The sequence below is a fragment of the Puma concolor genome, chromosome C1 (assembly GCF_028749965.1).
Source record: "Puma concolor isolate L17-30 chromosome C1, mPumCon1.1.hap2, whole genome shotgun sequence".
Taxonomy (NCBI): Eukaryota; Metazoa; Chordata; class Mammalia; order Carnivora; family Felidae; genus Puma; species Puma concolor.
Genome location: NC_141674.1, coordinates 32043547 through 32057789, shown reverse-complemented (window position 1 = coordinate 32057789; position 14243 = coordinate 32043547). Strand labels below are relative to the sequence as shown.

Sequence of the window (14243 nt, the reverse complement as noted above, 5' to 3'; positions counted from 1 at the left end):
AAGTTTAATAGGATGATTTCTGAGAAGAAAATGTTATGAACACCTGGAGAGTTAGGATGTTAGAGAAGACAGGATGAAGAAGCATTTAAGTCAGGACCATTTGAGACACTGCTGTGCTTTTCTTACTGGTGTGAGTCAATATTTGATGCTTTTGTGGAAAGTAAATTTTTTCCCCTTCATCTTACCTTCCAGTGTTTCTTTTACATGAAACCCTGCCTAAGTATCAGGGAATAGTTCAAGGTGCTTGTCCTGGGCCCCACTGTAACCAATTTCAGTACAAAGAATAAATTTTCAGGCTCCATCTCTTAACATCTTTACTGAAAATGCCATATACTCTTAGTCTGCCTAATCCCCATGGCTTGTTTTTCTCAGTCCTACACACCTCCAAGCAACGAGTTCAAGATCAGCATGAAATTGGAAGCGCAGGACCCCAGGAATACCACATCCACGTGTATTGCGACAGTAGTTGGACTGACAGGTGCCCGGCTCCGCCTTCGCCTTGATGGCAGTGACAACAAGAATGACTTCTGGCGGCTGGTTGACTCATCTGAAATCCAGCCTATTGGGAACTGTGAGAAGAATGGGGGTATGCTGCAGCCCCCTCTGGGTGAGTAACTAGATCCAAGCCTTCCTTAGCCAATTAGTTATCTTCCCAGAATGCTACATCCTGTTACAGGAAAGCCTAGGGTCCCCTGCCTATTCTTCTCTTTCATATGGCCAAAAGAAAAGGCCTACCAAAATGAAATGTGCTATAAAATATGGACATGTCCATCTCTACATTAACTTATGATATCCAAGCTTATTTCTTAAGCTCTCCTTTTTCTAACTCGAAACCACACCTTTCATCAGTTCCCAGTTACCCTGAGAGAGTGGAAGGAGGTTTTACCATTTAGCCTGCCTCAAAAAACCATAAAGGATTTTACCAAATCCTACAAGGATAACCAGAGGTGAGAGAAAAATCTTTCAGTAACAAGATGACTGACACAGAGGTTCCTTATCTCCTTTTCCTTAAATTCTCACTTGGTCCTTGTAATTTTCTCACTTTGAATCAGTTGTTAAGTAAAATGTGTTATTTTACTTAAACTAATAACCCCACTAGAATTTTCTTCTCAAGATCAGATTTATCTTTTTGTTTTTTCCCCTCAGTATAAGTGACTCAGCCCATCTCATCAATTACTATCAGTCACTATTGCAATGAGTCTCAACAGAGAATAGAGAGAGATGGGTTATGAGCTGTGGGCTATGTTCCCCTCAGGGGGTTGTGCTAAATTAATTGAGCATTAGAGGACAGATGACATTTGCAGGAAATCCCCAGGTGGTTACTGAATTATCCCCCATTTAAAAAATTTATTTGTAATAAAATTCCAAACACATACAGAAGTCACAAGAATAGCACAGTGAATGTCCATGTACTCTTTATCCTTGATAATTATCAGCACATAATTGATCATGTTTTATTTGTATCTGCACATATTTCCTGCCCCCTCCTGCCCTGTTGCCCCAACATAGTATCATTCTGTCATTAAATATTTGGTATCTATGTCTCGTAGATAATATTTTTAAAACAATCATAATAACATTATCATGTGTTTATAAACTAACGATAATTCCTTAATACCAACTAATATTTACTCAGTGTTTAAATTTTCCCTGTTGTCTGTCTGTCTGTCTCCTCTCTCTTTCTCTTTATTAGTTCCTTTGAATCAGGATTCAAATAAGATGCACATATTGCACTTGGTTGACATGTCCTTTAAGTCTCTTTTAACCTATGGGTTCTCTTTCTCTCTTATTTTTTTCTTGCAATTTATTTGTTGAAAAATCTAAGTAATTTGTCTTTAATTATCTCCCACAATTAGATTTTGCTGATTGTATCTCTATGGTAACATTTGACACATTTCCATGTTCTCTCTTTTCTAGAAATTGTCAGCTAGATCTTGAGGCTTGATCAGGTTCAGGTTCAATTTTTTCATAAGAACATTTCATAGGTAGTGGTGTTTACTTCTATTGGGAAGGATATATATATATGGTCTCATTTCTCTCATTTTATAATGTAGCAGCTGTTACTGCTTGTGGTCTAGATCAAGGGTTGACAGATTTTCTTAAAGAGTTAGACAGTAAAACTTTCAGGTTTATGGGCCATACATTCTCTGTTACAACTAGTCAGCTTTGTTATTGTAATACAAAAATAGCCACAGACAATACATAAATACATGGGCAAGCCTGTGTTCCAATAAAATCTTACATTTACAAAAACAGATGACTGGCCTGCTGGCTATAATTTGCTGACTCCTGATATAGAGCAATCAATTCATTATGGTTGCAAAATGGGAAATTTTAATCTTACAGTTCTGTCCACATAAATTAAATGGAATATATCTATTAAACTTCCATCACACTTTTGGTTATTGTGAGGTTATAGTTCATGGAAGAAAGCTTAAATGCTTGATTCTTTACCAATTTTCAAAATAATGAATTAGTTTACTACCATCCTCCAAAAATATTTAAGGACGTTTTTGTTGTTACTGTTATTTAGTATCATAAACCCAAGGATTCTTACATATTTGACATGTTTCATTCCATTACACTAATTGTCCTTACTGATTCTTGATTTGTCCCATCGGCTGCATAGGAGCCTCATCAAATGGTTTCCTGACACTTTTTTTTTCCTTTTCTTTCTTTCTTTCTTTTCTTTTTTAGAGAGAGAGAGAGAGTGCACCAGTGGCAGCACGGTGCAGCGGGGGAGGGTAGAGGGAGAGAGAGTGAGAATCTCAAGCAGGCTCCACACCCAGTGCAGAGCCCGACACGGTGCTCGATCTCATGATCCTGAGATCATGAGTCGGGTGCTTGACGGACTGAGCCACCCAGGCATCCAGTCTTCTGACACTTCATTGTTTGATAGCTGTCTTGGATTTTTGAAATTTCAAAATCTTCCAGACTCATCTTTTTTTTTTTTTTTTTTTTTTAATTCAAGTTAGTTCACATACAATGTAGTATTAGTTTCCGGAGTAGGACCCAGTGATTCATCACTTACATATAATAATGTCCAGTGCTCATTTCAACAAGTGCCAGGCTCATCTTTTAAATTATCTGCCTCAAATATGGAATCAGCTATTTCTTTTAGATGCCCAGTTCTTCCGGTTCTTCTAAGTGGGAAATGGTATTTAGAGACTATTATCTGAATCCTAGAGTACTCAGTGCTACTGGGTTGGTCATTCTTTCTACATCTTTTTGATATAGAGAGATAGGAACTGCCTTATTGTTATTATTACTGTTATTATTATTATTATTAAGAGAAAATCATTAGTTCATATTGATACTTCCTACTAAAGTTCAGGACAAATGGTGCTTTTATTTACTTTATCTTTGCTGTCTTTAATCTGTATCTCCTTTATACCACAACAAAACCCTAGTTCTCTATGTCACTAGCAAAATAACTCAGTTGTTTTATCCTATTATAGTACACAGGACAACAGTCTCAGAATAACAGTAACAACACTTACCACCATTATCATTACTGATGGTGTTTGAGTTACTTGCATTTCTTGTTTTCCTACCCTCCAATGAAGGATAGTCAATATATTATAAGTTTGCTTGGATTAGTTTCTTTCTGGGTGGCAGTGCCACCAACTTGGTATAAACCTGGGTTCATTTGTTGTATTGTTTTTTATTTTTAGAGATTGCTTCTTGGAAACTTTCCTCTATAAACATATATGTGATACACATCATTCTTAAAGTCCAATCTGTAAAGTGAAGTATATTGAGAGAAATCCCCGTCACTTTCTTCCCTTCTTCTGCCATAGGTAGCCCCTGTCTATATTCCCATTTTTTAAAAATACAAATATCCGTGTGTGTGTCTGTGTGTGTACATATATACATAAGGTATTTCCCACCTTCTTATATAAATGACAGCATACTATACATATTGGTCTTAACCTTACTTTTTGCCACTTAATGAAATACCCTAAAGATGACTTCTTAGTAGCATGGAGATATTCTTCATTCCTTTTTATAGCTAAATAGTACTGTATTATTCTCAACCTGCTTGATGAATTGCTATTTGGAAACATCTTGATAGGCTATTAAAAAGTAGAGTTGACCCTTGAACAACACAGGTTTGAAATACACAGCTCCACTTATACACAAATTTATTTCTGTAAATACAGTACAGTACTATAAATGTATTTTCTCTTCCTTAATATTTTCTTAATAACATTTTCTTTTTTCTACCTTCCTTTATTATAAGAATACACTATATAATACATATAGCACACAAAATATGTGTTAATCAACTCTTCACATTATCATTAAGGCTCTGGTCAACAGTAGGCTATTAGTAAAGTTTGGGGGAAGTCTACGCAATTTTTGACTGCATGAGGGGGTGCATGTCAGTGCCCCTAACCCTCACATCAATCTTTCAGTAACTTCTCTAGAAATGTACAAATCCAAAAGGAAACCAAACCACCCCTAATTCATGTTTAAACATAACTGAGAGCCAAGAACACCACAGATTTTAATTACATTTTCAGATATAAAGATCTGAAACCATTAGAGCTAATACCTGACTCATACCAGAATGAATAGTTTTATGTAGTTAGAAATTGCATTTAAAAGGGGGAGGGGCAGTGGAGACCTAACACAGTCAAAATCACCTCCAGGAAAATATAGGCCCATTTAGAGTGGGAAATACTGAGAACAGAACTAAGACCTAATTCCCTACTGGGGAATCCAAAGGAAGCCAGTGGTTCGAAAGTCTGGATTGAGGGACTAGAGATAGCACTCTTGAGAAGACAACTACCTTTGGGGGAGGGTAGACATATTGAAGGAAAAGCAGGGGATTGTAATTCAGAATTATACAGAAACAGAAGAGAATCATAAAGCCAAAAGACACATCAGACACTTCCCATCCCAACAGCCTCGTCTGCTAAAGAAACTGCATTTCATTAGGTCAACAGAAAATTCATAACCCGAGATCCCTGCCAAAATAGAACCTCCTGTTTTTGCTGGTCCAGGAAAATATCAGACATTTCAAATGATTAGGAAATAGCAATCGACACCTATAAAAAGCTTCTATCTGACAAAAAGCAAAGATGAGGCTAAAACCATTTTAACTGTTAAAAATTCTGCCAAAATCAGTGACTAACCAGAAGAAAACTATTGCACAACAACCCAACTTGAATTAAACAAGTATTGACAGATATGAAAAAAATACCATGAATCATAAATTTTAAAAGACTAGAAATGCACAATAGACAGGAAGATGTAAAAATGGAATCGTCCAAACTCAAGAAAAAAATTGAAGAAAGACAAAATAATCTCAATTGACTCAATTCCAAGGTGCCCAATGGACACAGGTTTAACTGAAAATGTAATAAGGGACATTGAGAAGAGAAATAAAAACAGCCAAGAGAATAAAAATAAATATTAGAAAAGGTTAAAAAGTATCAGAAAGGAACTGTTGGATATAGAACATAGTCAACAAAGATTCAATGTGTATGTGTAAATGTATGTATGCATGTATTATTGGAGTCTCTGAAGAAGATAAAGCAATGAACCAGAATTAATACTTAAATTTTTCAAAAATTAAAACCCAAACTTCTATTTTGAAAGGGCCTACCTTATTCCTGGAAAAATTGATTCAGATTGGTTACTCTAAGATCTATTCTAGTAAAACTATTACATTCTAAGAATAAAGAAAAATTTCCTCTAAGCCTCAAGAAAAAAGGCCAAATTATTTACAAGGGAAAGAAAGTCAAGTTTGCATCATCCTTTGCTTTAGCAAAGTACAAAGCAAGACAAAGTGAGTGGTGTTTTTAAGAAATTCAAGGAAAGAAAATAAGATCATGGGGTTTTGTACAAGCTGTTTTTTGGGTATTGAGATCATACTGAAATGTGTTCAGCATGCAGGAGCTTAGGAAATGCTGTAACCCAAGCCCTACCGGAGGAATGAGTTACATACAGAAAGAGCTTCATCCAAACAAGGAATGATCAATCTAAGACAAAAACAAAGGTGGAGACGGGATAGAACAGTATGGTATCAGTCTGGGTCCAATGAAAAGAGAGAACCCACACAGTAATTTGAACACAGAAAGTTTAATATAATTATTAACTGTAACACAGGCTTGGGGTATTGGTGTGTTTGGCTAGTCAGAAGGAAAGAGAACTCTAATGAATACAAGAGCAGACGCAAGGGCAGTCCACTACACTGGAGCTGAGATAGAGGGCCCAAGGAGGAGCCTCCCCTCCCCTCTCCCATCCTCAGGGCTGAGATGTAGACCTTGTTGGAGGGGACGCAGCTGTGGCTCACTGTACGAGAGAAGTCACTGTGGTGCCACAGCAGTGGGCCTTGCTAGAAATTTGCCTTCAGGGGTGCCTCTGGGGAAAGCTGTTCATGGAGAGATGTTTCTCTCGAGTGCTATAAAGCCATTTAAGTGGAGCAAGGTGGTGATGGTCGTGGTGCTGGCTGCTGATATTACTGGCTGTCGTGAACTGCAGAATATGGTCAAGAGAGAAGGTGGGATTGCTGCAGGAGCCCACCAAGCATTCACACCGGAAGCAGGAAGCAAACCTCCTCCCTCCTGTAATATCCTTAGATGGGATCAAAGGATGTCACCTAAAACTGATAAACCAAATAGAAGCCTAAATGAGGAAAAGGTAGATTAAGGATACTATAAAATATGTTAGTATAAAGGTAACTACTCAAATAAAATTCCAAAACTTCCTTAATAACAAAGGAGCAAAAAGATCAAGAAACAGACCACACAGAGAAGGAGATGAACTAAATATGGAAAACACAGTCAATAAAACCTAATGTGACAGGGTTGAAACCAAATGTGTGATTTATATTAATAAATATAAATAGTCTTAACTGACCTATTCAAAGAAAAAAAATTCAGATTGGTACTCAGAGTCAAACCCAGCTTTATACTGTGTACAGGAAACATACCTAAAGTCAAATAAATGAGAAAGACTAAAAATAAAAGGATGGTTAAGGGTATGAAAAGGAAAGTCAAACAATACAATAACAGATACTACAATTCTGACATTAGACAAGGCAGAATTCAGACCAAGAGGGGTGCCTGGGTGGCTCAGTCAGTTGAGTGTCCAGCTTTGGCTGAGGTCATGATTTCACAGTTCGTAAGTTTGAGCCCCGCATCGGACTCACTGATGTCAGCACAGCCTGTTTGGGATCCTCTGTCCACCCGCCCCCCCCCGCCCCTCCCCCACTCATGCTTGCACTCTCTCTTTGTCTCTCTCTCTCTCTCTCTCTCTCTCTCTCTCTTTCTCACACAAAAATAAATTTAAAAAAAAAAAAAAGAATTCAGACCAGGATGCATTCAACAAGACAAAAGAAGCCACTTTATAATGCTTAATGGTGACACAATTCACAATGAAAATGTAATAATTAAAAATATTTTGGAACCAAATTACAAAGAATGTGTCTTCGTAAAATGGAAATGATTGTAGGTGCAAAGAGATAGAGACAAACACACTGATAGATTTAACACACCTCTCAAGGCAAGGCAGGCCAAGAGGACAAAAGTTAAAGGTATTGAAGTCTTTAATGAATAAGGTAGATCACGTATGTGTACACATATCACACTCTGTTTCCTGGTGAATATCCTTCTACATTGAAATCTAAAACTCTAAACAACTCTTGTGTGAAAAGGGAAATATAAACCAAAATTGCAAAACTCCTAAAAAATAATTAATAAACACGTATCAGAATTTTGAGATCAGTTAAAGCAATGGTTGAAAGAAAACTGATAGATTTAAATACTTGACATCAATAAAAATGGAAGGATAAAAATTAAGGATTTAAATTCCCAATTCAAAAAGCTAGAAGAAGAGTCACGACACAAAACAAAAAGGAAAAAGAAAAAAGAAAGGTAAAAGCAAAAGTTAACGAGGTGGAAAATAGAAAAGCAATAAGTCAAAATGCCGGTCGTTTGGGAGGAAAATACACAAGATACACAAACTAAGTAGTTAGCCTACTAAAGAAAAGGAATAAGCACAGATACACAAAAGTAGAGATGACAAAGGGGGGAAATAACTCTGTGTAAATTAGAAAAGTGAGGTGAAGTAGGAAAATACTATTTGTAAAATCTGAACCCAATAGCATTACAATATTTAAACAGGTATGTAGAAAACATATGAAAAATTTCAAAGAACTACACCTGCAGCAGAGCACTTAAGTGCAGATTATTCTACAGGGGAGTCCTACAAAACTTTAAAGACCAGATAATCTACTACTTAAATTGCTAGAGGTCAGTGATACCCAACAGAACTTCTGTGACGATGGAAATGTTTTATATCTGTGCTGTCTAGCCACATATGGCTACTGCAACTAAGGATTTTTAATTTTGTGTAATTGTAATTTAAAGTTAAAAAGCCTTATGTGGCTGGTGACTGTCTACTGGACAGTTCAGCTCCATACATATCATAGAAAAATAGGAAAACATACAGATTTCTTTTTATGAAGTAGGTAGAATTTTGATACCTAAGCCTGATTTAAACACACACACACACACACACACACACACACACACACACACACACACACAGTTTCATGTATAAATTTTGTTACAAAAATCCTAAGTAAAATGAGAAGTGAGAATTCAACACATTTAAAACAATAATTTATCAAAGCAAATTAGTGGGGTTTTTTTTTCTGGAATAAAAAGATTTAACTTTAGAAAAATCATTAATGAAATTCACCATATTAAGATAGTTATAACAGGGATGCTTGGGTGGCTCAGTCAGTTAAGCATTTGACTCTTGATTACAGTTCAGGTCATGATCTCACAGTTCATGAGATTGAGCCCCAGTTGGGCTCTGGGCTGACAGCAAGGAGCCTACTTGGGATTCATATTCTCTCTCTCTCTCTCCCTCTCCCTCTCCCTCTCTCCTCCTCTTCCTCCCGGCTCATGCTCTCATGTACTCTTTCTCTCTCTAAATAAACTTAAAAAAAAACAAAAACAAACAAAAAAGATAGCTATAAGGAAGAAAGTCGTCTGACCTTTGACGAAAATTAGCACACTACTAAAGACTCAACATTTCCTGATTTCAAAACTTACTACAGAGCAACAATAAGACATGTAGTACTGGCATAAAGATATACTTATAGGGGCGCCTGGGTGGCTCAGTCAGTTAAGTGTCTGACTTCAGCACAGGTCATGATCTCACGGTCCATGAGTTCGAGCCCCACGTCGGGCTCTGTGCTGACAGCTCAGAGCCTGGAGCCTGCTTCGGATTCTGTGTCTCCCTCTCTCTCTGCCCCTCCCCTGCTCACACTCTGTCTCTCTCTGTCTTTCAATAATAAATAAACATTAAAAAAAATTTTTTTAAGTTAAAAATAGAATTACCATATGATTCATCATTTCCACTTCTGGGTATATAGACAAAACAATTAAAAGTAGGGATTCAAGCAGATATTAGTATACCTATGTTTAGCAGCATTATTCACAATAGCCAAAAGGTTGAAGCAACCGAAGTGTCTATCCGTGGAAGAATGGGTCAACAAAATGTGGTATATGCATACAACAGAATATTACTGAACCTTAAAAAGGAAGGAGATTCTACCCCGTGCGACAATGTAGATGAATCTTGAAGACATTATGCTAAGTGAAATAAGCCAGTTGCAAGAGGACAGACACTGTATGATCCCACTTATAGGAGATACATAATACAGGCAAACTTATAGAGACAGAAAACAGAATGGTGGTTGTCAGGAGCTGGTGGGGAGGGAGGAATGGCAAATTACTGTTTAATGGGTACAGAGTTCACTTGGGGAAGATGAAAAAGTTCTGGAGATGGATGGTGGTGATGGTTGCACAACAATGTGAATGTACTTAATACCACTTACTTTTGAGAAAGAGAAGGGGAAATATGTATACACACACGTTTTATAATATACATGAAATTACATATTTTATATACTTATTTTTATGAGAAGAAACACAGGAATGTTAAACCAGAAAATAAGGAAAAGGTCACCTATTGAGAGTATCTAGGAATAGTGTGGCAAGTATAGCAATGAGAGTGAGACTTCTCTGAGAATACTCTTTTATATTCTCTTGACTTTTGCATTATGTAAATGTTTTACTTTAAAAATAAAACTAAACCAGAGAAAAGAACAAATCATATTCTGAAATTGATTACAAACAGAAACAAACTGAACTATGTATCAAATGGATATCATAACATTGGGACACACTTCAAAGAAAAAATGGAACTTCAAATAAATCCTGATGTTTTATTAACAATGTTAGTAGTTTTACCTTAATCTGAAGCTATTTTGCGTGTATCGAGGATAGGGCAAGTGAGTAAAGAAGATACAAATATAGGATGGGGGAAGATGAAGAAGAACCCTGTAGTATAGAATTTGAATTGGAGGTATCTATTATGAACTCTTAACTTTAAAAAGTGTATATAATTATTTATATATATATATACACACACACACACACACACACACATATACATATACATATACATATACATATACATATACATATACATATATATGTATATGTATATATATTTGTATTATAATGATATAAGGTCTGTTCATTGAAAAGGCCTAAAAGTAATGACACCTCAGTAGCAATGTGGTTTCTAAATCCCATTCTCCACTAAAAGGAATCATGGCTCCTTGGAGAAATGACTGATTCCAGGGCTGAGCAGAAGAGAAAATGTAAGGTGAATTTGGAACATTCTATTATGCCAGAAAGAAAAGAAGTCTTAAAGAACAGAAACATATCAGAAGGACACAGGAGCCAGCTTGAAGGGGCTCTGATCAGCCAAAACTGGAACAATAAGAGTAACAAACAGAATAATGAAAACAAGAGAACAATGGTATTGGCATCCATAGGTCCCTAGTGATACACATAAAAAACTTTAGAGTTGCAGGGAAAGGTCTAATTGCAGAATGTCAGCTAATAAGTATAGAGAGAATGATGGAAAATTACCATTTTGCAACCACCATTTTAATTGATTCAGGCAAGGATAATCAGTGAGTGCTAAAACCACAGGGTAAAAAAGCTTATTGGAGAATAGGGTGTTCACGTAGTCTCAATGTTTCCTATTAATTACAAAGGGAAATTATAATGGAGAAGTCTGTCAGTCACTCCTTAACAAGTGATCAAATTCAGTATCATCGATAATTAGATAAACCACATATGTGCTTCTTAAAGTAATGAAGTGAGAAGTACTCAACATCACTTGTATTTTTGTCAGAACTGTTTAGCATGAATGTAATCATAAGGAAACAATCAGAAAAAAAAATCCAAATTGTGGGATATTCTATTAAACAGCTAGCCCACAGTCTTCAAAAATATCAGTTTCATGAAAAACCAGCAAAAGACAACAGGGTTGGCCTAGATTAAAGGAGGCCAAAGAAACAGGACAACCAAATACAATATGTAATTCTCGTTCCGCTCCTGTACTTAAAAAATTCAACTGCTATAAAGGACATTTGGGGGACAGTTGAGGATATTTTAAATTAAATTTCTTGGGAATGACAGTATTACAGTTTTAAAGGAGAACGTCCTTGTTCTGAGGACAAATGTACTGATGTATATTTAGGGGTGAAGTGTCACTATGTTTCTGACTTTCTCATAGTTCAGAGGAAAAAGTGTGTGTAGATAGATGGAAAGCAAATATGGTGAAATGTTATTAGTTGTTGAATCTGGGTGAAGGATACATAGTTGTTCATGTACTGTTTTTGCTACTTTTCTCTAGGTTTAAGATTTTTCAAAATAAAGTTTAAATAAATTATGTACATAATTATACATATATATGTGTGTGTGTTCATGTTCCCCAGGCCTCCTCTGGACCTCTCCCCAGAGTTGCTGAATCAGAATCTCTAGGTAATGGGGCTTGGGATTCTGCATGGTAAAATGACTCTCCCGAGACTCTAATGAAATTGGTCTATATTTGGGAAATATTGCTCTAGAAGAGCCTTCTTCTCCTGTAAAATCTTGTATGGTTTTTGTGTGTATGTGTGTGTGTTCTGTTCACATAGGAACATTCGTACCCCCCTGCCAGAGTCTTCCGGGGGGAAAGGTGGAAAGGTAGAATGATTTTCAGGTGACATTATTATCTCAATGCTGCCAACCTTTTCCTCACACCCTGTTGTTTTACTAACCTATTCTACTACTCAAGACTGTGATTATTTCTTCTAAAAAAAAAAAAAAAGACTGTCTGGATCACTGGTTCTCAAACTTGGCTGCCAGTTAGAATCACCCAGAGAGCTCTTAAAATTTTCAGTGCGTAGGCCTTTCCTCAGATCAGTTAAATCTGAATTTCTGGGGTTGGGACCAATGTATTCTTTAATGCTCCCCAGGGGATCCCAGTGTCCATGTTGGATTGTCCCTGGTCTAAAACAGAACCTGGCTTCTCGTGAGGCTCCTAGTCAAGTGTGTCAGGATCCCAGCACAGAGTGCCTGGTCAGCAAACTTGGTCACATGCTCTGGGGTGGGTATATGTGGTACCTTGACTTGAAAGGCACCCTTTGTATATTCCTGTCACTGATCTGTCTTTTCATTTGCTAAGTAGCCTCCAGGGCCTGACAGTAGAAAGGGGGATTTAAAAAGATAAACGTCTCATTTATCACAGAAATATAAGCTCTTTATAGAAACCCGTGGGGGTGGGGCGCCTGGGTGGCTCAGTCAGTTGAGAGTCGGACTTCGGTTCAGGTCATGATCTCACGGTTCGTGGGTTCGAGTCCCGCATTGGGTTCTGTGCTGCCAGCTCAGAGCCTGGAGCCAGTTTCAGATGATGTGTCTCCCTCTCTCTCTGCCCCTCCCTCGCGCTCTGTCTCAAAAGGAAATAAACATTAAAAAAATTTTTTTTAAATAAATAAAAATAAAAAAAGAAACTTGTGGGGGTGGAAATAACCCAAAATCTTAGAGAGAGATTACTTTAACTGTTGGTGTCTTAAATGCTTATTTTGCAGAGATAATTTTAAAAGTACTCATTAGGGGCACCTGGGTGGCTCAGTTGGTTATGAATCCAACCTTGGCTCAGGTCATGATCTCATGGTTCATGAGTTCAAGCCCCACATCAGGCTCTGTGCTGACAGCTAAGAGCCTGGAGCCTGCTTCAGATTCTGTGTCTCCCTCTCTCTCTGCCCCTCCCTTGCTCATGCTCTGTCTCTGTCTCTCAAAAATAAATAAATGTTAAAAAAAATTTTTTTTAAGTATTCATTAAACTCCTTCTTCTCTACAGCAAGGACCCTGCCAGACCCATGCATACATATATCATCTCAAGATTAGTCACAACCGCCCATTAAATTAATCTGAATTAACTTGAGTTTGAGTGTGTATATGGGGTTGTAACAGTGACTTGGGGATGGAGTCCTATGAGAACTATAAGGAATCCAATCTCCCCAAATGGTCAGGTTGGGTATTCACTTCTTCCTCGGGGAAGACAGTGTGTTCAGCACCTCTCTGCCAGTTTCACTTGTGTGTTCTTTCATGCATGGGGTAAAACTGAGATAGTGTACTCAACCTCAGTTTGGAAGCCTGGCTTTAGTTCAGTGTCCTCATCTGACAAATACAGAAACAGGGAAAGGGAAGTGAGTTGTCCAGGATTGTACAGTGACTTAGTGGCATATTTCTGTACATGTATTTGTGGATGTACATGTATGTAAAGCTCCTCTGGGAGAAGAGAATGAGTTTGGAATCATCTTGACGGCCACAGAGTCTAATAACTTCACAAAGCTTTGAATTATTATATGGGACAATGAATGGTGGGGTGGGGAGTGGGGACCCACAACCATGTGGTTCCTGGTGTGAGTGCTATTCTGTTACTTGCCACCAGAGGGCATGAGCTCTGATTCAATTCTAGACCTGCTGATCTACATCTCGTTCCAGAGCTTCCTCAGGTCAAGGTTAAACAAATGAATCCTAACTTCTTCAGTAATCCCACAGTCTTGGGAATATCTGGAAGCTCTTTATAACTGGTTCCATATAAATATTTTTAAAGAAATCCTAGGTAAGCACAGAAAACTCGCAGCATGCCTGGGTTTAGAATTAAAGAGACCTGACTTTGTAATATTAGCTCAGCCACTTACAAGTTTAGTTATGTGGCCATTGGTAAGTTAATCTACCTTGACTTTTAACGTTGAATTTCAGTCGCCTGCCAGATCCTTCATCAACTCTGCCATACCTGGTTTTTGAGTATTAAGTGGAATAACATAATAAAGTATCCAGCAAGTGTTGGTACCTGTTTAATAAGTGGAG

At 37.4% G+C, this 14243-nt stretch overlaps 1 protein-coding gene across 18 annotated transcripts in view; it reads left to right on the top strand.

Moving 5' to 3' along the window:
• The window catches only part of SCMH1 (Scm polycomb group protein homolog 1), a 187893-nt gene that overhangs the window by 80198 nt on the left and 93452 nt on the right, over positions 1-14243 (top strand). For 17 of the 18 annotated variants that reach the window (XM_086716630.1, XM_086716632.1, XM_086716620.1 and 14 more), the window contains one exon: positions 373-607. In XM_086716630.1, the coding sequence (XP_086572756.1) occupies positions 373-607 (235 nt within the window). Of the gene's footprint in view, positions 1-372; positions 608-11821; positions 11868-14243 lie in introns of those variants that run through there. The other variant, XM_086716628.1, reaches the window with a different exon arrangement.